The 25850-nt window shown below is 38.0% G+C and overlaps 1 protein-coding gene across 1 annotated transcript in view; it reads right to left on the bottom strand.

The window, feature by feature from the left end:
* Window positions 1-25850, bottom strand: part of MICU2 (mitochondrial calcium uptake 2) — a 141409-nt gene that overhangs the window by 31989 nt on the left and 83570 nt on the right. Inside the window, exon 7 of the mRNA XM_060637551.2 lies at window positions 1624-1686. Within this exon, the coding sequence (XP_060493534.1) occupies window positions 1624-1686 (63 nt within the window). The remainder of the gene's footprint in view (window positions 1-1623; window positions 1687-25850) is intronic.

Here is a 25850-nt window from a genome sequence, read left to right as displayed (position 1 = left end):
CAGGTAGAGCATGCCTGGTGCTTTCCCAGGCTATGCAGATACAACGAGATACAATTTATGTAGTAAAGAATTAACTGTACCCAGGTAGAGGTCTGGCCTTTGTCCTGGGCTGCTGGGAGGTGATCTCCACGTGAAGGGTCTTATTTACTTGGGGGCTTGGGGCCATCCCAGACTAACCATGAGATTTAGCATGGTGGCCTGGCTCACAGGCTCTCAGCCTGACCTCCAGAATGGCTAGGAACAGACGTTAACCACGGGGGGAGCCAACCAGGTTTATATGGCTGACCCCCAGAAAATCTCTGGAGTAGTGGGCACTATTCTGGGCGTACAGTTATACATCTTTGCTGGGAAAGTTGACACCGTCCGTGACTCTACCAGGAGAGGTCAAATGGAACCTCTGCTTGTGGGACTTTCCGGACCTCTGCCTCATGCGTCTCTTCCTCTGGTTGATTTTAATCTGTATCTGCTCACTGTAAGAAAATGTAACCACGAACCTAACAACTTTCAGTGAGCTCTGGGAGTCCTTCCAGTGAATTATGGAACCTGAGGGTGGTCTTGTGGACTGCTCCCTAACTTCAAACAATTGTAAAGAGAGGAATGATGCTTATAGTTCAGAGAAGGACACAGACAATTAGGCAATTATCCTAACATGTGACAGGTGTTATGATGGCGGACATACAGGGTAAGATGGGAACGCACAGGACACAGACATCTAGGAAAAGGGAATTCCATTCAAGGACTTGGATATGGAAAAAAGAAGTCCAGCACAGGATTGCTCAAAGGGATGACATCTAAGAAAGAATTGTGATTTTAATAATTTGAAAAATTTGAAGACATGCTCTAAAAAATGAAATGACTTGAAAATTTAAGAAAATCTCGTGGTAAATATGCTGCAGGACTAGAGCTGATTGAAAGATTATCCATAGAAAATTTACTGATACACATTAGTGGTGGGAATGAAAAATGGTTCATTTTCTAGAAGATACTTGCCACTACTTGTCAAAGTTTATCGACAACCTTAGAAATGCTCAACCTTTTGACCCAGCAATCACGTTTCTGGGAAGCTATCCTTCGGATACATTCCCATATATAAAAAATGTTATAATTACAGGATTATTAACTGCAGCATTATTTGCAACATCAGAAGACTGGACATATATTAAATGTCTTTAAAGAGGGGAATGATCACACAAGCTGCTTACATCTACATGACAACGCACTATGGAGCTGTGAAAAAGGAGATGTTGAGAGGTATTGAGGAAAAACGGGAAAGTGTGGCACAATGCAGTGCTACTCCTTGTGGGGAAATTGGAAACAAAGGACGTACAGATGTATTCAGTTGCTTCTTTACAGACACCCTTATACGCACACGAAGTATCTCTGAGCGCACATACGGGCACTGGAAGCACTCAGTGCTCAGGGACAGCTGGCTGGCTGCTCTCTGCACAGCCCCTTGTGGGCCTTTTGAAGTCCGGGCCATGGGAATGCAGCGCATTGCTTCAAGGTGTTTGGACAAATAAAGTTACTGATAAATCTCCCAACTCTGTCGGGATGTTGATGTAACAAATAGAGAAGCTACCGTAAACATCATCTGTCTGGAAATATGAGTTTATCTGCACATACCTGGCAGTCCGTTTCGTTAGCTGCTGTCTTCAAATCATCTTGTTTACTTATGATCTTCTGCAGCTGAAAAGACGGCAAACACGAATTCAGATGTGTATCTACTGGACTTTTCAAAACAGTCTAAGAAAAAGATACTCAGTTTTCCTTTTAAAACATATACGAGTCGTTAAACATTAACTTAAACTCCTTCTGCATTATAGCTAATAGTGTTAGTTATTTTTTCTTAAATCAGGTAGGAATCGAAGGAAAAACTGATATGCAAGTATCAATGTTACCACTTTTATAATTTGAATCATTTTTTCCTCCTAAGAAAGCTAGTTTACTTAATACATACATATTCCAAAGATATCACTCTGTAAGAATTTCATAATTATCCTCATTCTTCAACAGAATTTTCATTCATAATTAATTTTTGTATCATTGATAATTTATGGCCACATTTTCAAGTATGTAGCTCTTAAAAAGCCACTTGTATCATACAAATGGTCTTCTTCCCCATATGCACTCATAAAGCATCAAAATAATTTAAAAACCTACATTTCTGTCATTAATAAAATTGTCAATAGTACCTTGAGACTGAGTACATTTAGAAACCTACCTTTCAGAGTCATTTGTACCAATCCTCAAAAGGAAAGCAAATTAAAAAAAAAAAAGTTTAAAACAAAAATTAAATGCAGACAAAATCTGAAACTATGGATTTGAACGGATTAGGAGACAAACCTTCACTCATTTTTTTTTCCTAGGCTACTTCTTTGTTAATAATCTGAAAATTGGTAAATTCCAAATTAATCATCTCAAGTTCGGCTGCCTCTATGATGTTTGTTTTAGGTAAACAGTTTATCTCTAAGTCCCTCAAACTTTTCCACATCTCCTCCCTCATACTTATCTTAGAGAAAAAGTGTTGAAAAGTCTTCCATTTGTTTTACCCCTATTTTTCAAGTTGACAATCAAATAGTACAATGCCAACTTCAATATCTTTCTCCCTTTGCTTACTGCACTACCTTAAAAAACTTTTATGATGGAAAATTTCAAACACAGCAAAGAGAACTCTGTAATAAACCGCACATTATTCACCTTCAACAATTATCAGGATTCTGCCCATTCCCAATTCCTTTTCAATTGTTATTTATATCTCTTGAGGAAAAATTTATATACATTGAATGTACAAATTATGGCCATACAATTTTGACAAGTGGATATACCTGAGTAACCTATCCTCCTACCCTGGTATACAACATTTCTATTTTCTCAGAAAGTTCTTTGTGTCTCTTCTCAGTCAATCCTTTCTCTCTTCATCCCCACAGAGCAATATTAGACTTCTGATTGTTTTCGTCCATCTAAATGAGTTTCACTTATTTTAGAAATTCAAATAAATGATATCAAATAAATGATAGTATGTATTCTTTTATGCTATCAACCTTCTCTCTGCATAACGGTTTTGAGATTCATTTACGTTTGAACAGAAGTAGTCTGTTTTTACTGTTGAGTTGTGTCCCATTGTCTGAATAGATCACTACTTGTCCATTCACTTGTTGGCAGACGTTTGCATTGTCTCTAGTGTTTGACTACTGTGAATCAAGCTCCCATAAATTTTCTTTCCCCACCACCCCCGGCTTTACTGAAGTATACTTAATATACAAAAAATTGCACGCATTGATGTATATACCTCTTGATGAGTTTGGACACATGCGTGCATCTGAGAAACATCACCACAATCAAGGTAATAAACATACCCATCACTTCCAAGAGATTCGTGTCCCTGTTTCCTTTTCCCTTGGTCTAAGAACACTTAGCATGTGATGTACCTTCTTTTTTTTTAAACTTTTTTTCATGTTTATTTTTTTATTAAAAAAATTTTTTTAACGTTTATTTATTATTGAGAGACAGAGCATGAGCAGGGGAGGGGCAGAGAGAGAGGGAGACAGAGAATCTGAAGCAGGCTCCAGGCTCCGAGCTGTCAGCACAGAGCCTGATGCGGGGCTCGAACTCACAAACTGAGATCATGACCTGAGCCGAAGTCGGATGCTCAACCGACTGAGCCACCCAGGTGCCCCTTCATGTTTATTTTTGAGAGAGAGAGAGACAGAATCTGAAGCAGGCTCCAGGCTCCGAGCTGTCAGCACAGAGCCCGATGCGGGGCTCGAACCCACAAACCGTGAGACCATGACATAAGCGGAAGGTGATGCTTAACCGACAGAGCCACCCAGGTGCCCTTCTTAAGTTTTTAAATGTACAACACCACAGTCTTAACTATATGCACTATGTTTGTACGGCAGATCTCTGCCATACACTTCCTTGCATAATTCTTATTTTATGTATGTAAATGTATGTTTTAGTATTTCTCTTGGATGAATTCCTAGGAGGGGAACAGTTAATTCATTCTGAACTCTAAGTTATTAAGTGGTAACAGTTCTTTATATATTCTGAATGAGTCCTTTGTCAGATATATGTTTGGAAAATATTTTCTCCCATCCTACAGTTCGCCTATTCATTTTCTTTCTTTTTTTTTTCAAAAAAATTTTTTTAACATTTATTTATTTTTGAGAGAGACAGAGACAGAGTGTGAGCTGGGAAGAGACAGAGAGAGGGGGGAGGTGTCTCCAAGCTATGCCTACATATGGTGTGAACAGGGGTCATAACTATTTTTTTCATATACATATCCAATTGTTCTAGTGTCATTTATTGAAAAGACCTTTTCTTTTCTATGAACTGGGTTGGAGACTTTATTGAGAATTAAGGACCATCTAAGTGTCGGTTCTTTATTATCCTCCATTGATCTACTTGCCCATCCTTAAGTCAATATCACACTGTAACCATTATTGTAGCTTTGCAATTAAGTCTTAAGTCAGGGAGTGTGAGTTATCCAGATTTGTTCTTATTTTTCAAAATTGATTGCAGTGTTTTAGGTTCTCTGCCTTTACATATCCGCTTTAACATCAGCTTGTACTTTCTACCAAAAAAAAAAAAAAAAAAAAAAAAAAAAAGCCTGCTGGGATTTCGCTTGGGAAAGTTAAATCTTTAGACCAATTTGGGAAGAACTGACATCTTAACAGTACTGAATCTTCTAACCATTTCCATGGTATATTCCTCCATTTATTTAAGTCTCTTTGAATTTCTGTTGGCAATGTCTGAAGTTTTTGGTGAATGGTTTTTGTTAAATTTGTTTCTACTTAATGTTATTTGATATCATGCAAAGGAGAACTGATTTTCATTTCATTTTCCAACTATGCTACTAGTATATGGAAATACAATTGATTTCTCCATATTGATCTTCCTAAATTTGCTTTTAGTTATAATAGGCTTTCCTTTTCTTGTTGATCACTTAGAGTTATCTACGCACAATCATGTTATCTGTGAATAGAGTCAAATTTACTTCTTCCTTTCCAATCTTCTATCCCTTTTCCCCCAACCTGTATCGCTATTATCATTAGAATCACCAGTAAAATGTTGAATAGAAGAGATATGAAAATACATCCTTGCCTTCTTTCTGATCATAAAGGAACAACATTCCATATTTAATCTTTTTTTAAAAATCTTTATTTATTTTTGAGAGAAGAAAGAGAGACAGAGCATGAGCGGGGCAGGAGCAGAGGGAGAGAGGGAGACACAGAATGTGAAGCAGGCTCCAGGCTCCGAGCTGTCAGCACAGAGCCCGACGCGGGGCTCGAACTCACAGACTGAGAGATCATGACCTGAGCTGAAGTCAGACGCTTAACTGACTGAGCCCCCCAGGCACCCCTGTATTTAATCTTGTATCATGATGTCACCTTTAAGCCTTTTGTAAACGCCCTCTATCAGACTGAAAAAGTTTTCTTCTGTTTCTACTTTGCTGAGTTTTGTCATGAACGTGCTTATTCTATTGAATGCTTTATATGCATATAGTGATAAGGTCATGTTGATCTCTACTTTACTGTCAATCTGATGGATTGAACTGAGTTGATTTTTAATCATTAAACAAATTTCTATTCTCTGCATAAATATCACTTGATTTTTGTGAATTTTTTATATAGTATACAATGTGTCTTGCTCTAAGTATTTTGTATCTTTGTTTATGATGAAATTTGGTCTATAATTTACTTTTCTTGTTAGATCTTTGCCAAATTTTAGTTATCAGGGATATGCCAGTTATGAGAGGGAATTGTTCCATTTTCTTGTATTTTCTGCAAGACTTTGTGAAAATCTGGCACTTCTTCCTCCTTAAATGCTTGATAGATTTCACCAGTAAAACCATCTGGGCCTGAACATTTCTTTGTGGGAAAGTTTTTGATAAATTAAATTCATTTGTAAAGGGCTATTCAGATTTCTATCTCTTTTAGTTTTGGTAAGTTTTTTTTTTGTTTTTTTTTTTTTTAAGGCATTTGTCCAGTTCATCTGAGTTATCAAATTTACAGTCACATGTGAATAAGCTGTTCACAATATTCCATTTTAATCCTCTGATATTTGCAGAATCTGTGGTGTTATCTCCTTTTCGTTTCTAACATGGGTAATTTGGACCCTCTTCAAGTTCTAAAATTAGATCCAGTACTGAAAATTATTCAAAATTTATCATACAGGTAACAATTTAAAAGTAAAAACAGATGTTACCCATAAGGATTACACTTTTTTGTACAAAACTTAAAACATTTCTTTTATTATGACATTTAATATAGCTGTTATAATCTTCACACAGTCATTAAATAGTTACAAACAAAACAAAGCAAATAGGATTAGTTCACTGAAATGAGAATTTTTTAGGAGGCGTATTACAATATTGGCTTGTTCCAATATGGTGGGGAATTTAGAACAATAAGGGTCTGTCCTAAAGCATAAAGCATAAAGATAAAGCTTGCCATATGAAGAGACAGTGAGTACTGGCGAGGACGCAGAGGAGAGGAACCCTCGTGCACTGTTGGTAAATTGGTAAAACAGTATGGAGGTGTCTCAAAAACTTCAAAACAGAAACACCACCTAATCCAGTAATTCCACCACTGGGTATTCATTCAAAGAGAACAAAAACACTACTTTGAAAAGATCTGTACCCCCCTATGTTTAGTGCGGCATTCTTTATAATAGCCAAGATACAGAAGCAACCCAAGTGTCCGTCCGCAGATGAACTGATAAAGATGTGGGATAAACATACGATGGAATATTATTTAGGCACTAAAAAGGCCAAGATCTTGCTATCTGTGACAACATGGATGGACCCAGAGGATATTAAGCTAAGTGAAGTGAGTCAGAGGAAGACAAACACCGTATGATCTCACTTATATTGGAACTTAAAAAACAAAACAAATGAATAGACGAGCCAGCAGAATCAGATCTATAAATACACAGAACAGATTGATGGTTGCCAGAGGGGAGGGCAATGGGGGGATGGCAACTGGGCGAAAGGGAGGAGGAGGTACAGGCTGCTAGTTATGGAAAGAATGAGTCATGAAAATAAAAGCGAAGGGAATACAGTTAATGGCACTGTGATAGCACGGCATGATGACAGGTGGTTAACTACACTCAGGGTGAGTGACCACAGCCTAACACAGCATTACTGAAGCACTATGCTGTCCACCTGGAACTAATGTGGCATGTGTGTCAGCTACGGTCAAAAAAATGTAAAATAAAATAATAAAAAAAGAAACCCTCGTCATGTTAGTGTCGCATCTACAACATTTCAGTCTGTACTCAGGGAGGGGCTTATGCCAGGTCTTACTGTAGCCTGAAGACTATACTGCTATATATTTAGTTCTACAGTAAAAGCTCCATTTGAAAGAGCAGAAACAGAGGTTGGGGTGCCAAACCTGTGTAGCCGAAAATCTGCGCATAACTTTTGAGTCCCCCAAAACTTACTAATAGCCTATTGTTGACTGAGAGCATTACTGATAACATAAACATATTTTGTATGTTGTGTGCATTATATACTGTATTCTTACAATAAAGTAAGCTAAAGATATTCTTAAATATTTCTTAAATATTAAGAAAATCACAAGGAAGAGAAAATACATTTACAGTGCTGTAAAAGAAATCTGCGTGTAGGTGGACCTGTGTAGCTCAGACCCACGCTGTTCAAAGGTCAGCTGTATTCTCTTCTGCCAAAAGGACTCTCTGGTTTCCTGAGATACTTCCTCAAATGGCTGTACACGACACAGATTCATGCTAGCAATATGCTAAGTGCCTATCATGCAATGAAAGTGCTGTCCCAAGTGTTGAGAACATAGCAGTTAAGGACAGATCATATCCTTGCTGTCACAAAACTTACATTGTAACGGACTAGAGATAACAGTGAACAAATCAGTAAGAGAGTTTCAAATAATGTCAAGTGCAGGACTAGAGTAAGATAAAACAAAAGTGGGGTAACAGGACTCTGAGACTGTTGGGTTACTGCTAGGTTTATTCCGGGTGGTTCTTAGTGAGCACCTGACATTTGGGCTGAGATCTGCCGGATAAAAGCTACCAAAGGAATGGGGATAGGACATTCTGGGCAGAGGGAAAAAGACAGTTTGTGGCAGAAATCAGGGTGCTTTGAGAGAAACAAAGAAAGTAAAGTGGTCAGAATACATGAGCACATTCACCAAATACAAATTCTAGGATTACTGAAGCACTGCCAAGCTATTTAAATTTACATTGATCTGGATTTTCAATTACAGGCCGAAAATGAAGAAATGTATACAGGGTTGATTTAACTTATTTTTACTTTCACAATCGTGAGAGTTTAAATTCTGCAACAAGAACATTAACTGAAAATCAAGAAGAATATTCTACTGAAGGCTTTTACATGTACTTAATAGTAACTCCAGTAGGTGTATTCAGCATGATAAAGTTATAACACTACTATATGAAGAGCAAAAGCCTTCTTGCCAGTATGGAATCAACGTGAAATGAAAGGACCACCTAAGGAGAAATTCACACTGGTAAACAGACTTGTCATTAGGCTATTGTTTAAAGAAATTGCTCTAAAGCCCTGGCACTTGGCCCAAATAAGCAGATGTGCTATCTATCAAGGTAAAGATTAAATGCATTAACTACTGCCAGCTTTGATCATTGCTGGCATTGTTTATTATTATCTGACAGAAACAGCTTATTCAGAGAGTTGCTATTTTACTTGTTTTTGGGATGGAGAATTAAGCAACAACTTCACAGTTTCTAGGTCTGGATATTAACGAAACGTGAATATACTGCATAACCCAAAAGGAACAAATGGAGGAAACGCATGTTTTAGGACATTTTTAAGAGGCTTTATATTAACATATTTCCTGTTATTTTTGTATTTGCTGTCCATATTACTTTGTTACATCTAGGTTTTGGGGATTAAAGTAATTTTCATCACTTACTCTCATTATGCATTAGAACTTATGGTAGGAACAGCAATAAGTAAAATTTACTGGAGAAACATTCAGATAATTTATAAAACAAAACAAATATCCCATACCCTTTAAATATGTTCTGATCTGAGAACTGTTAGGTTTGTCAAATAAAATTTCAAATATAAAATGTTACATGCTTAAGCTTCCTAATAGAATGACCATGGAAATGAAATAGTTATTCAAATAATTAGTGTAAATGTCCTTTTACTCTCTGCTGTAATTTTTAAAATTGAGGTATAATTATGATCTTATTCATATGTGGAATTTAAGAAGCAAAACAAATGAACAAAGGAAAAAAAAAAAAAACAAAGGAGAGAGACAAAGCAAGAAACAGTCTCTTAACTATAAAGAACAACCTGATGGTTACCAGAGAGGGGTGGATGGGAGGATGGGTGAAATGGGTGATGGGGCTCAAGGAGTGCACTTGCGATGGAAAAAAAATAAAATAAATTGAGGTATAACTGACATAGCACTTGTGAGTTTCAGGTACACAACATAATGACCTGATATTTGTATATACTGTGAGATGATCACCACGATAAATCTTGTTTTCCTCTGTTATCATACAGAGTTACATAATATGCAATACAATGTTACTGACTACAGTCACTATGCTGTATACCATATCCCCATGACTTACTTATTTTATGACTGAAAATTTGTACGTCTTGATCCCCTTGTCCCGTTTCACTCACCTCTCCAACCACTCTCCTCTGGCAACCACCAATCTGTTCTCTCTGTCTAGGAGTCTTGTTTTGTTTGTTCATTTGTTTTGTTTTCTAGATTCCACGTATAAGTAAAACCATATGGTGTCTGTTTTTCTCTTAGTTCGCGAAGCATGAACATATCCTAAAGGTCCATCCATGTTGGCACAAAAGGCAAGACGGCCTTCTTTTTCACGGCTGGGTAATACTGCATCACACACACGTACTACTTCTTCAGCCATTCATCCACTGATGAACATGTTGGTTGTTTCCATAGCTTGACTATAGTGAAAAATGCTGAGACAAACAAATGTCCGAACTAGTGTTTTCATTTTCTTGGGGTAAGTACCTACAAGTAGAACTGCCGAATCATGTAATAGTTCTGATTTTAGTTTTTGGAGAATCTTCCGTACTGTTTTCCTCAGCGGCTGCACCGATTTACATCTGCACCGACGAGGCACAAGTGTTCCCTTTCTCTATATCCTTGCCAGCACTTCCACTTCCTGCCTTTCTGACGACAGCCATTCTGACAGGTGTGAGGTGATACCTCCTTGTGGTTTTGATGTGTGCTTCCCTGATAATTAGTGATGTTGAGCATCTTATCATGTGTCTGTTGGCCATCTGCATGTCTTATTTGGAAAAATGCTTATTCAGATTCTCTGCTCATTTCCTAAAACAGATTGTTTGCTTTTGCTTTTGTGTGTGTGTTGAACTGAATGAGTTCTTTACACGTTTTGGATATTAACCTCTTATCAGAATATGATTTGCAAATATTTTCTCCGAGTCAACAGACTGCCTTTTTGTTGTGTTGATGGTTTCCTGTGTTGTGCACGAAGCCTTTTAGTTTGCTGTAGTTCGTTTGTTTATTTATACCTTGTTGCCATTCCCTTTGCAGTCTGATTTATATATATATATATATATATATATATGTTTTGCTAAGAGCAATGTCAAGGAGCTAAATGCCTATGTTTTCTTCTAGAAGTTTTATACTTTCTGGTCTTATATTCAAATCTTTAATGCATTTTGAGTCAATTTTGTGTATGGTGGAAGACAGTGGTATAGTTAGTTTCATTCTTTTGCATGTAGCTGTCCGGTTTTCCCAGTACCATTTACTGAAGAGACTGTCTTTTCCTGATGATATATTCTTGCCTCCTTTGTCATGATTTAATTGACCATATATGCATGGCTTTATACCTGGGCTCTTTCTTCTGTCTCACTGATCTATGTGTCTGCTTTTATGCCAATATTATAGTGTAGATTTGCAATGGTTTGGAATCAGGCAGCATGATAATTCCAGCTTTGATTTTCTTATGCAAGGTTGCTTTGGCTATTAGAAATCTTCTGTGGTTCCAAATAAATTTTAGGACTGTTCTATTTTTATGAAAAATGTCATTGGAATTTTGGTAGGGATTGCATTCAATTTATAGACTGCTTTGGGTAATAGGGACATTTTAGCAATATTAATTCTTCCAATTCATGAGCATGGAATATCTTTCCATTTATTTGTGTCTTCTTTGATTTCTTTCACTAATGTATTGCGGTTTTCAGATTACAGGTCTTTCACCTCCTTGGTTAAATTTATTACCAGGTATTTTATTCTTTTTCATACAATTTTAAATGGAACTTTTTCCTAATTTTTCTGAGAGTTCATTGTTAGTGTACAAAGACATCAACAGGTTCCTGCACGCTGATTTTCTATCCTCACCCTTACTGAATCTGTTTCTGACCAACAGAGTCTTCGGTATTTTTCTATACATACAGTAGTGTTGTCCACGTATAGAGGCAGTGGTTGCTCCAGCTGGGACTGCCAACACTATGCTGAATAAAAGTAGTGGGAGTGGGCACCCTTATTTTATTCCTGATCTTAGAGGAGAAGCTTTCAGCTTCTTACCATTAAGCATGATGTTGGCTGTGGCTTTGTAATATCTGGCCTTATTATGTTGAGGTAGGTTCCCTCTATACCCACTTTGTAGAGACTTTTTATCCTACATTGATGTTGAATTTTGTCAAATGTTTTTTCTGTATCTGTTGAGAGGATTCTATGATTTTTATCCTTCATCTTGTTGATGTGGTGTACCATATAAATTGGTTTGCAGATGCTGAAACATCCTTGCACCCCTGAAATCAATCTCACTTGAACATGACTATGATATTTTTTAATGTATTACTGGACTCAGTTTGATAGTATTTTGTTGAGGATTTCTGCATCTATGTTCATCGAGGATATTGGCCTATGATTTTCTCCTTTTCTTTTCATTTCTTTTCTTTTCTATCCTTTTCTCTTTTCTTTTTCTTTCCTCTTACCTTCCCTCCCTTCTGTTTTTCCTTTTCTCCTTCCTTTCTTTGTGGTGTCCTTGTTTGGTTTAAAAAATTTTTTTTTTCATGTTTATTTTTGAGACAGAGAGAGAGAGAGATAGAGCATGAGCAGGGGAGGGGCAGAGAGAGAGGGAGACACAGATTCCGAAGCAGGCTCCAGGCTCTGAGCTGTCAGCACAGAGTCTGATGTGGGGCTCGAACCCACAGACTGCGGGATCATGACCTGAGCCGAAGTCGGACGCTCAACCGACTAAGCCACCCAGGCGCCCCATATCCTTGTTTGGTTTTAGTGCCAGGATAATGTTGGTCGTCTTGTAAAATGAGTTTGGAAGCATTCTCCTCTTCAATTTTTTAAAAGAAGAATTTCAGAAGTACAAGTATTAAATGTTCTTTGAATGTTTGGGAGAATTCACCAGTAAAGCCATCTGGTCCTGAACTTTTGTTTGTTGAAAAGTTTCTGATTACTGATTCAGTCTCTGTTCTGGTAATCAGTTTAATTCCAATTTTCTATTTCTTCATGACTCAGATGATTGTATGTTTTTAGGAATTTATCTATTTCTTCTAGTTGTTCAGTCTGCTGGGAGCGTAATTCTTCATAGATGTCTCTTATGATTCCTTCTATTTCTGTGGTATCAGATGTAACCTCCCTTCTTTCACTTCTGACTTTACTTATTTGAGCACTTCTTTCTGGATGAGGCTATCCAAAGGTTTGTCAATTTTTTAGTTCTCTTTATTTTTATTACAATTTTTTTTAGTGTTTATTTATTTTTGAGAGAGGAAGAGACAAAGCAAGAGTGGGGAAGGGGCAGAGAAAGAGGGAGACACAGATTCCGAAGCAGGTTCCAGGCTCTGCGATGACAGCAGAGAGCCCAATGTGGGGCTCAAACGCACGAACTGCGAGATCATGACCTGTGCCGAAGCTGGGACGCTTAAACGACTGAGCCACCTGGGCACCCCATATAGTTCTCTTTAAAGAACCAACTCTTAGTTTTATTGATTTTGTCTATTGTCCTTTTAGTCTTCATTTCATTTATTTCTTCTCTGATTCTTAATTATTTTCTTCCTTCTTCCTTCTACTAATTTTGGGCTTCCTTTGTTCCTCTTTTTCTAGATCCTTTAGGTGTAAAGTTAGATTAAGATTTTTCTTGTTTCTTAAGACAGGCCCGTATTACCATAAAGTTAGATTTTGCTTTGTTTGTATTTTCATTTGTCTCAAGGTATTTTTTTATTTTTCCTTTAATTTCTTCATTGACCCATTGGTTGTTCAGTAGCACACTGTTCGATTTCCAAACATCTGTGATTTTTCTGGTTTTGTTTTGTGACTGATTTCTTGTTTCATATCAGAATGGCCTGAAAAGATGCCTGATATGATTTCAATGCTCTTACATTTGAGACTCATTTTGTGACCGATCCTGGAGAATATTCCATATGCACTTAAGAAGAATGTGTATTCTGCTGCTATTGGATAGAATATCTGTGTATATCAAGTCCATCTGGTCTAATGTGTTGTTTAAGGCTGATGTTTACTTAATGACTTTGGATGGGCTTTCCACTGATGTAAGGGGGTATTAAAGTCCTCTACTATGATTGTATTGCTGTTGATTTCTCCCTTCATGTCTGTTAATATTGCTTTATAGATTTATATTCATATATTTAGTTGCTCCTATGTTCAGTGCACAAATGTTATATCTTCTTGCTGGATTGAATACTTTATCATTATGTAATGCCCGTCTTTGTCTTTTATTAAAGTTTCTTTTAAAGTCTATTTTGTCTGATGTAAGTAAAGCTACTTATTATCTTTCTTCTGGTTTCCATTTGCATGAACTACCTTTTTCCGTCTCTTCACTTTTCAGTCTGTGTGTCTTAGATCGGAAATGTGTCTCTTGTAGGCGATATATAGATGGGTCTCTCTTTTTTTTTTAAATCCATTCAGGCACTCTATATCTTTTCTTAATAACTTAGGCCATTTGCATTTAAAGTAATTATAGATAGGTATTTATTACTGTCGTTTTGTTGATTGTTTTCTGGTTGTTTTGTAGTTCTTCTTTGTTTCTTTCTTCTTCTCTGGCTCTCTTCCTCATGGTTACGTGCCATCTTTTAGTGTTTAGATTCCATTCTCATTGTCTTTTGTGTATCTACTATGATTTTTGCTTTGTGGTCACCAGGAAGCTTACATATATTGGCCTGTATGCATGTGTGTATGTATGTTTTTATATATATATATATATAAATGTGTGTGTGTGTGCGTGTGTGTAAAACATATATATATATATCAGTCTATTTTACATTGATACCAAGTTAAGACTGCACTCTAAAAACCTACATTTTTACTCCCCTCCCCCTGCACAGTTTAGGTTTTGGATGTCACATTAAACATGTTTTTATTTTGTATACCCATTAACTAATTGTTGTAGTTATAGTTATTTTAACTTTTTTCTTTTAAGCTTCATGCCAGATTTGTGATTTGTCCACTACATTTGCATTGACCATTGAGATTTTTCTTTTGAGATGTTTCCTTGTTACCAATTAGCTCCCCTTCTTTTCAGATTGAAGAAGTCCCTTAAAATTCCTTATAAGGCCAGTCACGGTAGTGAATTCCTTTAGTGTTTGAACACTTCTTTATCTCTCCTTCAATTCTGAATGATAACCTTGCTGAGGAAAGTATGCTTGGTTAAAGTTTGTTGCTTTCAGCACTTTGAATATCATGCCACTCCCTTCTGGCCTGCAAAGTTTCTGCTTAAAAATCTGGTGACAGCCCCGTGGAGTCTCCCTTGTACATACAAGTTGTTTTTCTCCTGCTGCGTTTAAGAGTCTCCCTGTATCTTCAAATTTTGACATTTCAGAGATAATCGGTCTTATGGATACCACTGGGTTCATCTCATTTGGAATTCTCTGTGCTTCCTGGAACTGGAAGTTTGTTTCCTCCCCCAGGTTAGGGAAGTTTTCAGTCATTTTTTCAAATAAAATTTTACATCCCTTTCTCTCTTGTTTTTGGGACTCCTAAATGTGAATGTTTTTCTGCTTGTCGTCCTATAGGTCCCTTAAACTATTTTCCCTTTTTAACATTATTTTATTTTATTTTTTCCTTTTTGTTGCTTTGTGTGGGTGAGTTCCACTGTCCTGTCTTCTAGGTCACCTATCCTTTCTTCATCTTGTCTGCTTTGAGCCCCGTTAGGGTGTTTTTCAGTTCAGTTATTGTGTTCTTTAGCTCTGTGACTTCTGTCTGGTACTTTCTTGTATCTTCTGTCTCTTTGTTGAAGCTCACTCTGCACTCATCCATTCTTCTCACAAGATAGGCAAGCATATTTATGACCATTACTTAGAACATTTTATCAGGTAAATTACTTATCTCCACTTTGTTAAGGTGTTCTTCTGGAATTATCTTGTTCTTTTATCTGGAACATATTCCTCTGTTTTTGTTTTTGCTTTTTTCCCATTTTGTTTGACTCTGTATTTGTTTCTACGTATGAGGCAAAACAGCTGTATCTCATCTTGATGGAGTGGTCACAGGAAGACAGGGGATGTGTTTCAGTCAGCTGTTTGCACACTGCCCTGGGAGTGGTGGCCTGTCAAGAACCGTCTCTTCAATTGTTTTAGTCATGTGGGCCCCCCAAATTCAATCCTCTGTGGCCACCAGAGCCAGGCATTTAAGGGGCATCCCTTATGTGGACTGCACACACCTGTCAACTTGGCGTAACAGGACAAGCCCACTGCCACGTTTAGAAGGGGTGGGCCACGGGAGAGTGCACGAGCGGGGCAAACAGCAGAAGCGAGTTAAAATGACACAGAAGTCTCGTGCTTGTGACCCCTCCACCTCCATCTGCTCCTCCAGCAGGTGCTTTGAAGACTGGCCAGGGAGTTTCCTCCATCGATGGCCTCGGCACTTTGCAACCTACTGCTTTTGTGCTGAATCCTGGGGTGAGTGAGTCTGTGCACGAGTTCTTTAAGAGTAGAGTCTCAGTTTTCTACAGCCCTGTGGATCTCTTGAATGCAAGTCCCCTTGGTTTTCAATGTTTTGGGAGCTCACCTCTTCAGTGTAGCTTCCAAGCGTTGGGGTGCCTGATGTGGGGCTCGAACCCCCTCAGGGACACACTCTTCCTCTCCTATCCGTTTTCATGCGGCCTTGTTATCTTTCAGTGTGGGGAAGCTGTTCAGCTCATTTCAGGTCTTTTTCAGAGGGAAGTGATCCATATGCAGCCACAGACTTGGGGTGTCCACGGGAGGAAGTAAGTTTGGGTTTTCCTATACCCCCAATTTTCTTTATGCAGGTATTTAATTTATTTATCAAAAAAATTTTTTTGTAATGTTTATTTATTTTTGAGAGACAGAGAGATAGAGCATGAGCAGGGGAGGGCCAGACAGAGGAGGAGACACAGAACCCAAAGCAGGCTTCAGGCTCCGAGCTGTCAGCACAGAGCCCAATGCAGGGCTCAAACCCATGAACTGCGAGGCGATGACCTGAGCAAAAGTCTGAGGCTTAACCGACTAAACCACCAAGGCACCTGAAATGTTTATTTATTTTTGAGAGAGAGACAGAGAGAGAAAGACAGAGTATGAGCAGAGGAGGGGCAGAGGGAAAGGGAGACACAGAATCCGAAGCAGGCTCCAGGCTTGAGCTGTCAGCACAGAGCCCAATGTGGGGCTTGAACTCACAAACTACAAGGTCATGACCTGAGCTGAAGTCAGATGCTCAACCAACTGAACCAGGCGCCCCTTTATGCAGTTATTTTAAATGACTATATTATGCTCCATGAGTTATCAAGTTTACTGCTTTATTTCTATGATAAGCATAAAGAACCTTGTATAGGCTTAGAAGTTTGACCTTTATAACCTTACACTTAAAAAAAAAAAATCAGTGACATATTGTAACATGTTCTTTTCTTAATTCATAAGTTGATCATCTAAGAATTTTCCAAATATTTAAGGCAAAAATTGTAGTATTTAGAAAGTGTTGCATAAATTCAGCATGTTAAATTATGTTAAGAAAAAGTATCCAAAAACTTTTCTTATTTAAAAAAATTTTTTTAATGTTTATTTAGTTTTGAGAGAGAGCCGGGAAGGGGCAGAGAGAGAGAGGAGGACACAGAATCTGAAGCAGACTCTAGGCTCTGAGCTGTCAGCACAGAGCCCAACGCAGGGCTTGAACCCATGAACCATGAGATCATGATGTGAGCCGAAGTTGGACGCTTAACTGACTGAGTCACCCAGGCGTCCCAATTTTATTATTTTTTAAATGTTTGTTTATTTACTTTGAGAGAGAGAGAGAGAGAGAGAGAGAGAGAGAGAGAGCACGAGTGTGCACAAATCGGGGAGGGGCGGAGGGAGAGCTCACGAGAGAATCCCGAGCTCTGTACCGTCAGCGCGGAGCCCGATGCAGGGCTCGGACTCACGAACTGCGAGATCATGACCGGAGCCGAAATCAAGAGTTGGATGCTTAACAGACTGAGCCACCCAGGTGCCCCCCAAAACTTTTGAAGTAGGTATGCTCAGCAATCTTAGCAGTGAAGGCTGTATATGCAGTAAAAGAGACTTGCCTAGTCTCTTGGAGTAGGAAACTATGTTTCACTGCGAGAAGAGACCTGAAGACGACAAAGAAAAAAACCAACGTGCCTTCTATTGTCTTTTTTCAGTTTCATGTTCAGTGTCTTCTTTATCCGCAGGCTTTGTCATTCAGACTTGGGTTTCATCAAACATTACTGTAATGAATCAGAACTTCGGTCTTTGTAAGTATGACAGCGATATTACCAGGGGCTCTATTGTGCCCACTGTGTAAAATTAGTTCCGACATCACAAATCTAGGGATGTACGTATGGTGGAGGCAGTACTTCTGAGGTCTGACTCCCCATGCTTTGCCACTGCCCAAAACAAAAGCAGAAAGTTCATCCAAGTCTGAGGGATTTATGGTTTGTGAACGTGCTGACAGTTTAATTAACATAACGGAATTTTGCCTTCATATAGAACAGCCTTTTCATAACTATTAGCCTCTACCTGAGTAATAATCTTAAACATGCCCTCTTCTTGCACCTGAGGTAGACTGAGGTAGGCGGAGCGTAATGGTACCCCGTATGACACTATTTTAGGTGTCACTTGTGCAGACAGATAGGTTTCCTACCTTCAACTAGTGTCAGATTAATTTCCTTCTTTAAATGCCAAGCATCTCAGAAGAATAATTTTTATCTACGGACATCGATTTTGTATTTCCTTTTTTTTTTTTAATATTAACCGTGTAATTTATTATTTAAACCAGGTACTTGCAAGAGTGAAGGAGGGCACTACAAATACTGGCAGTTAGTACGAGTAACCACTGGACTGTCTACATTTGAACAAACTGGGCTGTATATTTATTCTAGTGACAGGAAGAGTGATAAAGGGTTTATTTTATTTTATTTTTTTTTGTGGCTATATCTTTATTCAACAAGTTATTATTTTTTCCCAGGTTTTATTTAAATTCAAGTTGGTTAACATATAATGTAGTTGGCTGTAGGAGTAGAATTTACTGATTCATCACGTCCATGTAGCACCCAGTGCTCATCCTAACCAGTACCCTCCTTAATGCCCATCCCCCCACCTACCTCTCCTCCAGCAACCCTCCGTTCTCTATTTAAGAGTCTCTTACAGCTTGCCTACCTCTCTGTTTTTATCTTATTTATTTTTCCTTCCCTCCCCTATATTCATCTGTTTAGTTTCTTAAATTCCACATATGGCTGAAATCATACGGTATTTGTCTTTCTCTGACTGACTTATTTAGCTTAGAGTATAATACACTCTAGCTGCATCAACGTCATTGCAAATGGCAACATTTCATTCTTTTTGATGGCTGAGTAATATTCTGATGTATGTGCATGTATCTATATGTGTGTATACATACATTACTCACATGTATACACACATATACATATATACACATGCACATCAAGTTTTCTTTTTCCATTCATCAGTTGATGGACACAGGCTGTTTCCATAATTTGGCTATTGTTGAAAGTGCTGCTATAAACAATAGGGTACATTTGCCCCTTCGAATCAGTATTATCGTATAGTTTGTGTAAATACAATTCCTGTATTGTAGTGCAACTGCTGTGCTGTAGGGTAGTTATTTTTAACTTTTGAGGAATTTCCATACTGTTTTCCAGAGTGGCTGTACCAGTTTGCATTCTCACCAATGGTGTAAGAAGGTTCCCCTTTCTCTGCATCCTCACCAACATGTGTGGTTTCCTGAGTTGTTCATTTTAGCCATTTTGACAGGTGTGAGGTGCTATCTCATTGTGGTTCTGATTTGTATTTTCCTGATGATGAGTGATGTGGAGCATTTTTTCATGTGTCTGCTAGCCATTTGTGTGTCTCCTTTGGAGAAATGTCTATTCATGTCTTCTGCCTATTTCCTTCTTAGCTGGATTATTTATTTTTTGGGTGTTGAGTTTGGTAAGTTCTTTACAGATTGTGGATACTAGCCCTTTATCTGGTATGTCATTTGCAAATATCTTCTCCCATGACACAGGTTGCCTTTGCTTTGTTGATTGTTTCCTTCACTGTGCAGAAGCTTTTTATCTTGAAGAAGTCCTAACAGTTCATTTTTGCTTTTGTTTCCCTTGCTTCCAGCAACATGTTTAGTAAGAAGTTGCTACAGCTGAGGTAAAGAGGTTGCTGCCTGTGTTCTCCTCTAGGATTTTGATGGTTTCCTGTCTCACATTTAGGTCTTTCATCCATTTTGAGTTTATTTTTGTGTATGGTGTAAGAAAGTGGTCCAGGTTCCTTCTGCATGTCGCTGTTCAGTTTTCCCCACACTATTCGTTGGAAACTGTCTTTTCTGCATTGGATATTCTTTCCTTCTTTGTCAAAGATTAATTGCATACAGTTGCGGGTCCACTTCTGGGTTTTTTATCCTGTTCCACTGATCTCTGTCTGTTTTTGTGCAAGTACCGTACTGTCTTGATGATTACAGCTTTATAATACAGCTTGAGGTCTGGAATTCTGATGCCTCCTGCTTTGCTTTTCTTTTTCGACATTACTTTGGCTATTCGGGGTCTTTTCTGGTTCCACACAAATTTCAGAACTGTTTGTTCTAGTTCTGTGAAAAATGCTGTGTTATTTTGATAGGGATTGCACTAAATGTGTAGATTGCCTTGGGTAGTATAGACAGTTTAACATTTTTTCTTCTGATCCATGAGCATGGGATGTTTTTCCACTTGTTTGTGTCTTCTTCAATTTCTTTCATCAGTGTTTTATGGTTTTCAGGGTACAGACCTTTCACCTCTTTGGTTAGGTTTATTCCTAGACATCTTAAAGGTTTTTGGTGCAACTGTAAATGGGATTGATTCCTTGATTTCTCTTTCTGTTGCTTCATTATTGGTGTATTGAAATGCCACAGGTTTCTGTACGTTCATTTTGTATCCTGTGACTTTGCTGAATTCATGTATCAGTTCTAGCAATTTCTTTGGTGGATATTTTGGGTTTTCCACATAAAGTATCATGCCATCTGCAAAGCCTGAAAGTTTGACTTCTTCCTTGCTGATTTGGATGCTTTTTATTCCTTTGTGTGGTCTGATTGCTGAGGCTAAGACTTCCAGTACAATGGTGAATAACAGTGGTGAGAGTGGACATCCCTGTCATGTTCCTGATCTCAGGGGGAAAGCTCTTAGTTTTTCCCCATTGAGGATGATATTAGCTGTGGGCCTTTCATATATGGCCTTTATGATGTTGAGGTATTTTCCTTCTATCCCTGCTTCCTTGAGGGTTTTTATCAAGAAAAGATGCTGTATTTTGTCAAATGTTTTTTCTGTGTCTATTGAAAACATCACATGGTTCTTATCCTTTCTTTTATTAATATGGCATATCACGTCGATTGATTTGCAGATCTTGAACCCCCAGCCCTGCACCCCAAAAGTAAATCCCACTTGATTGTGGTGAATTATTCTTTTAATATACTGTTGGATTTGATTTTCTAGTATATTGTTGAAGAGTTGTGCATCCATGTTCATCAGGGATATTGGTCTGTAGTCTTTCTTTTTAGTGGGGTCTTGGTCTGGTTTTGGAATTAAGGTAATACTGGCCTCACAGAATGAGTTTGGACGTTTTCCTTTCTTTTCTATTTTTTGGAACAGTTTCAGAAGTATAGGTAGGATTTCTTCTTTAAATATTTGGTAGAATTCCTCTGGGAAGCAATCCAGCACTGGACTCTTGTTTGTTGGGAGATTTTTGATTATTGATTCAATTTCTTTGCTGGCCATTATGAGTCTGTTCAAATTTTCTATTTCTTCTTGTTTCAGTTTTGGTAGTTTATGTTTCTAGGAATGTATCCATTTCTTCCAGATTGCCCAATTTGTTGGCATAGAATTGCTCATCATTTATTTTAGCTTTAATCTTTATTATTCTGCTGGTTTTAGGCTTATTTGGTGTTCTTTTTCCAGCTCCTTTAGATGGAATGTTAGGTTGTGAGAGACTTTTCTTGCGTCTTGAGCTATGGCCTACATACTTCCCTCTTATGACTGTCTTTGCTGCATCCCAAAGATTTTGGAATGTTGTGTTTGCATTTTCATTTGCTTCCATGTATTTTTTATTTCTTCTTTAATTTCCTGGTTAACCTATTCATTCTTTTGTAGGATGTTCTCTAACCTCCAAGTATTTGTGGTCTTTCCAAATTTTTTCTTGTGGCTGACTTCAAGTTCCATAGCATTGTGGTCTGAAAATATGCATGGTATGATCCCTATCTTTTTGTATTGGTTAAGGCCTGATTCGTGACCCAGTATGTGATCTAGTCTGGAGAATGTTCCATGTGCAGTTGAAAAGAATATGTATTCTGCTGCTTTAGGACAAAATGCTCTGAAAGTATCTGTTAAGTCCATGGGGTCCAGTGTGTCGTTCAAAGCCATTGCTTCCTTGATGATCTGCTTAGATGATCTGTCCATTGCTATAAGTGGGGTGTTGTAAGTCCCCTACTATTACTATATGATTATCAGTGAGCTTAAGTTTGTTATTAATTGATTCATATATTTGGCTGCTTCCAAGTTTGGGGCATACATATTTACAACTGTTAGATATTCCTGTTGAGTAGATCTCTTTATTAGGATACAATGCCCTTCATCTCTTATTACAGTCTTTGGTTTAAAATCTAGTCTGTCTGGTAGAAGTATGGCTATTCCAGCTTTCTTTTGATGCCTATTAGCATGAAAAATGGTTTTCCATCCCCTCACTTTCAATCTGAAGGTGTCTTTGGGTCTAAAATGAATCTATTGGAAGCAGCATATTGATGGGTCTTGTTTCTTAAATCCATTCCGATACCCTACGTCTTTTGATTGGAGTATTTAGTCAATTTATATTCAGAGTAATTACTGATAGATATCAAGTTAGTGCCATTGTATTACCCGTAAAGTTGTGTTCCTGTAGATCATCTCTGTTCCTTTCTGGTCTTGGTTGCTTTTGGTCTCTCTTTCCTGCTCAAAGGGTCCCCTTTAATAATTCTTATAGAGCTGGTTTAGTGTTCACAAACTCTTTTAGTTTTTGTTTATCCTGGAAACTTTTTACCTCTCCTTCTACCCTGAATGACAGCCTTGTTAGATTCAGTATTCTTGGCTGCATATTTTTCCCTGTAGCACGCTGCATACATCATTCCACCCCCTTCTGGCCTGCCACGTTTCTATGTGTCTGCTAAACCTAATGTGTCTACCCTTGTAGATTAAGGATCTTTGTGCCTTTCTCTATCTTTGTATTTTGCAAGTTTCACTATGATAGGTCTTGGTATTGACCTGTTTTGTTGATTTTCAGGGGAGTTCTCTGTGCCTCTTGGATTTGAATGCCTCTTCCTTCCCCAGATTAGGGAAGTTCTCAGTTATAATTTGTTCAAATAAACCCTCTCCCCCTTTCTCCCTGCTCTTCTTCTGGGCCTGCTAAGATATGAATATTATTGCACTTCGTGGAACTGCTGAGTTCCCTAAGTATATATTCACGATCTAATACTTTCTTCCCCTCTTCTTTTCAGCTTCATCGTTTTCCATACTTTTATCTTCTATGTCACCCAGTTGTTCCTTTGCTTTTTCCACCTTCATTGTGATTCCATCCTGTTGGTTTTGCAACTCAGTTATAGCATTTTTCATTTTGGCCTGACTAGTTTTTAGGTCTTTTATCTCTGCAGCAAGGGTTTCTCTGGTGTCTTCTAGGCTTTTCTCAAGCCTATTGTTCTGAATTCTTGTTCAGATATATTGCTCATATCTGTTTTGAGCAAATCCCTGGCTGTGGTTTCTTCTTGATCTTTCTTTGTGGGGTGGGGGGTTCCTCCACCTTGTCATTTTCTCTAGGTTTCTGTCTTTGTGTGTTACGAAAGCCTGTTATGCTTCCTGCTCCTGAGAGTCTTGCTATCTTAAGAAGGGGTCATACACTGTCCAGGGCCTGGCGCTTCAGAAAGTATTTATGGTGTGTGTGGTCTACACTTTGCTACTGTGATTTGGCTGCTCTTTCCCCAGGGTCAGTCCTCTGCAGAGCTCCTCCTTGCTTGCAGTGGGTAGTGTTTGGACTTTTAACTAGGTGTGCTTTGATTTCTTTGTTAAAATAAGCCTGCCAGGTTCTCTCCCTCAAATTATGCAGATTGTTCTCTTAATTCTCACACTGATTTCCTACGTGCTCAAAATGATTTGATGTTGATTTAGCTGTGTCTGAAGGAAGCCCAGGGTCCCCCCACTACTGTGCCATCTTAACTCCCCCAATCGATTTTGCATTTCCTATGCATTCCTCTTTAGTCTTTTGCTCTATGGCATTGGTCCCCACCACTATTTTCAAACTGCTTCTGTAATGGCTCCCAAAGACCTACAAAATTTAAGGAGTCCTCTAATCTGTCGCTATCCAACTTGACCACTTTTAAAAAGTTTGATGTTAAACGTTACTTCATCGTTGCTCTTTTCTTCCCTAGATTCCATTATCCTGCACTTTCTGGGCTTTTTCTTACTTCTCTTGTACTCTGCTCCTTCTCAATTTCATTCTCGGCTTCTCAGTTTCAGCTTAACCTCTTAAATGCAACTGTTTTGTAAAACTCTGATCTTATCCTTCTTCACTCTACATTCTCCCCTTTAGGTCACATACTCTCATGACTTAATTATCACCTGTATCAGGATGCTTCCTAATCCCGGCTACATTCTTATCTCCAGACAGTTGCTTGCTACTCATATCTACCTTTACAGAGATGTCCCAATAGTTTATAAAGGTCAACATTTCCAAGCTCAGAGTTAAGATCTTTTTCAACCCGGTCCTCCTCTGCATTCTCCTTCAAATGAGGCCGGCTAACATTAAGGAAAGAGCAGGGCTGTAGAACTGGATGGACTGACTTGGAATCAAATCATGGCTGCTATATTGACTGTATATCGATTTTATATTTAAAATGGGGATACTACTACTTACCTTGTAGGTTGCTGCAAAGATGCAACAATGCAACATATATGTTGAACATAACCAATCCTCAATAAGAGCTAGTCTTCTGTCCTCTTAGATCAGTCAGTGCCACCATAATTCCTAGTTAGGCTGGCTGGAAAAAGGAGTGACCACTTATGTCTCCTCTCCCCTCGTCTCTTCAATCCAGCTGGAAACCAGGTTCCTCAGAGCCTACTCCACAGCACGTCTTGACCGTATTTCCCACTTTGCATTCGCAGTTGTAAACTGGACTACTGTAATAGTGTAACAAGCCACCTATCTCCAATCTCTTCTAGTTCAGCTTTCACACTGTGGACAGAGATAATTTTTGAAAACTGAAGCACAATTATCTCTGACAGCTGTCCACTGGTATCTCCCGGTGGTGAAGTACAGTTCACATTGGGGACTCTGCCTCTGAGGTGTCTCTTTACATGTCGGCCACACAGGGACAGCAACAATGCTTTTACAGCAGTCTGTATTTTATAAAGTTTCTTTCCCCAAGGGACCGGTAATGACGGTCATTTAATGACTGTTGGTGCTAAATAGAGCAATATGGTTATTTCTGTTTTCCTATGCTGAATGAAATTGAATTTAAAGATAAATTTATGGTGACTATCTAGTATTTCCTTTCCGGCTTGCTTTGTGAGTAATTTTTCATCTGAGGTACTGAGTAGGAGCCATGATACCTAGAAATCCATATTTTATTTTTTATTTATTTTATTTTATTTTATTTTATTTATTTTATTTTATTTTATTTTATTTTATTTTATTTTATATTTTATTTTATTTTATTTTATTTTACTTATTTCCCCCCCATTTTGTCCATTTAAACTACCCTGAACTTCTCTGTAGAATTCCATGCTGCCTTCATAATCCAGTTGCTCTATAATGATCAACTTTATCCATACTGATTCGTGGGTAACAAGCAAATTTGCTAATACTTGCTTACAATGATGTCAGAATGAAACAATTTCTATCTTTTTCAAACCACATGTTTTGAATATGTGAAACATTCCCAATATTCTTTAAGCAGTTACATAGTATAGTTTTCTCCATAACTTTCTGTTACTTTTAACTTCTGCCACTTTAAGAAGTTGAATTCTGGAAGATTACTACCTGTTTTTCTGAACAGTAAGTGAAACTTCACTTATCTGGAAGTATACTTAGGCAATTTCAATCCTCTGGAATCCTCCAGCTTTCTTATGTAAGATGCAAACCCACGCGTAAGAAAAATCCTTTTCAGCATTTGAAACCATTGTTTTAAGGGCATATGATAAAATATATACGAGACTTTCTCAGAATTTATAGTCTTGTATATTCTAAAGCAGTGCTGTCCAATCGAAACATAAAGGAGTTAATAAGTAATTTAAAATTTTTGAGCAGCCACATTCAAAAAAATAAAAGCAACAAAAAAAGACACATGAAAATGAATTAATATCCCATCATACTTCATCATGTATTTAATGTAAAAATTCAGATGTTT

This window comes from Panthera onca, chromosome A1 (genome assembly GCF_046562875.1).
Source record: "Panthera onca isolate mPanOnc1 chromosome A1, mPanOnc1 haplotype 2, whole genome shotgun sequence".
Lineage (NCBI taxonomy): Eukaryota > Metazoa > Chordata > Mammalia > Carnivora > Felidae > Panthera > Panthera onca.
Note: the sequence above shows the minus strand (reverse complement) of the source record. Positions and strands in the feature narration are given on the sequence as shown.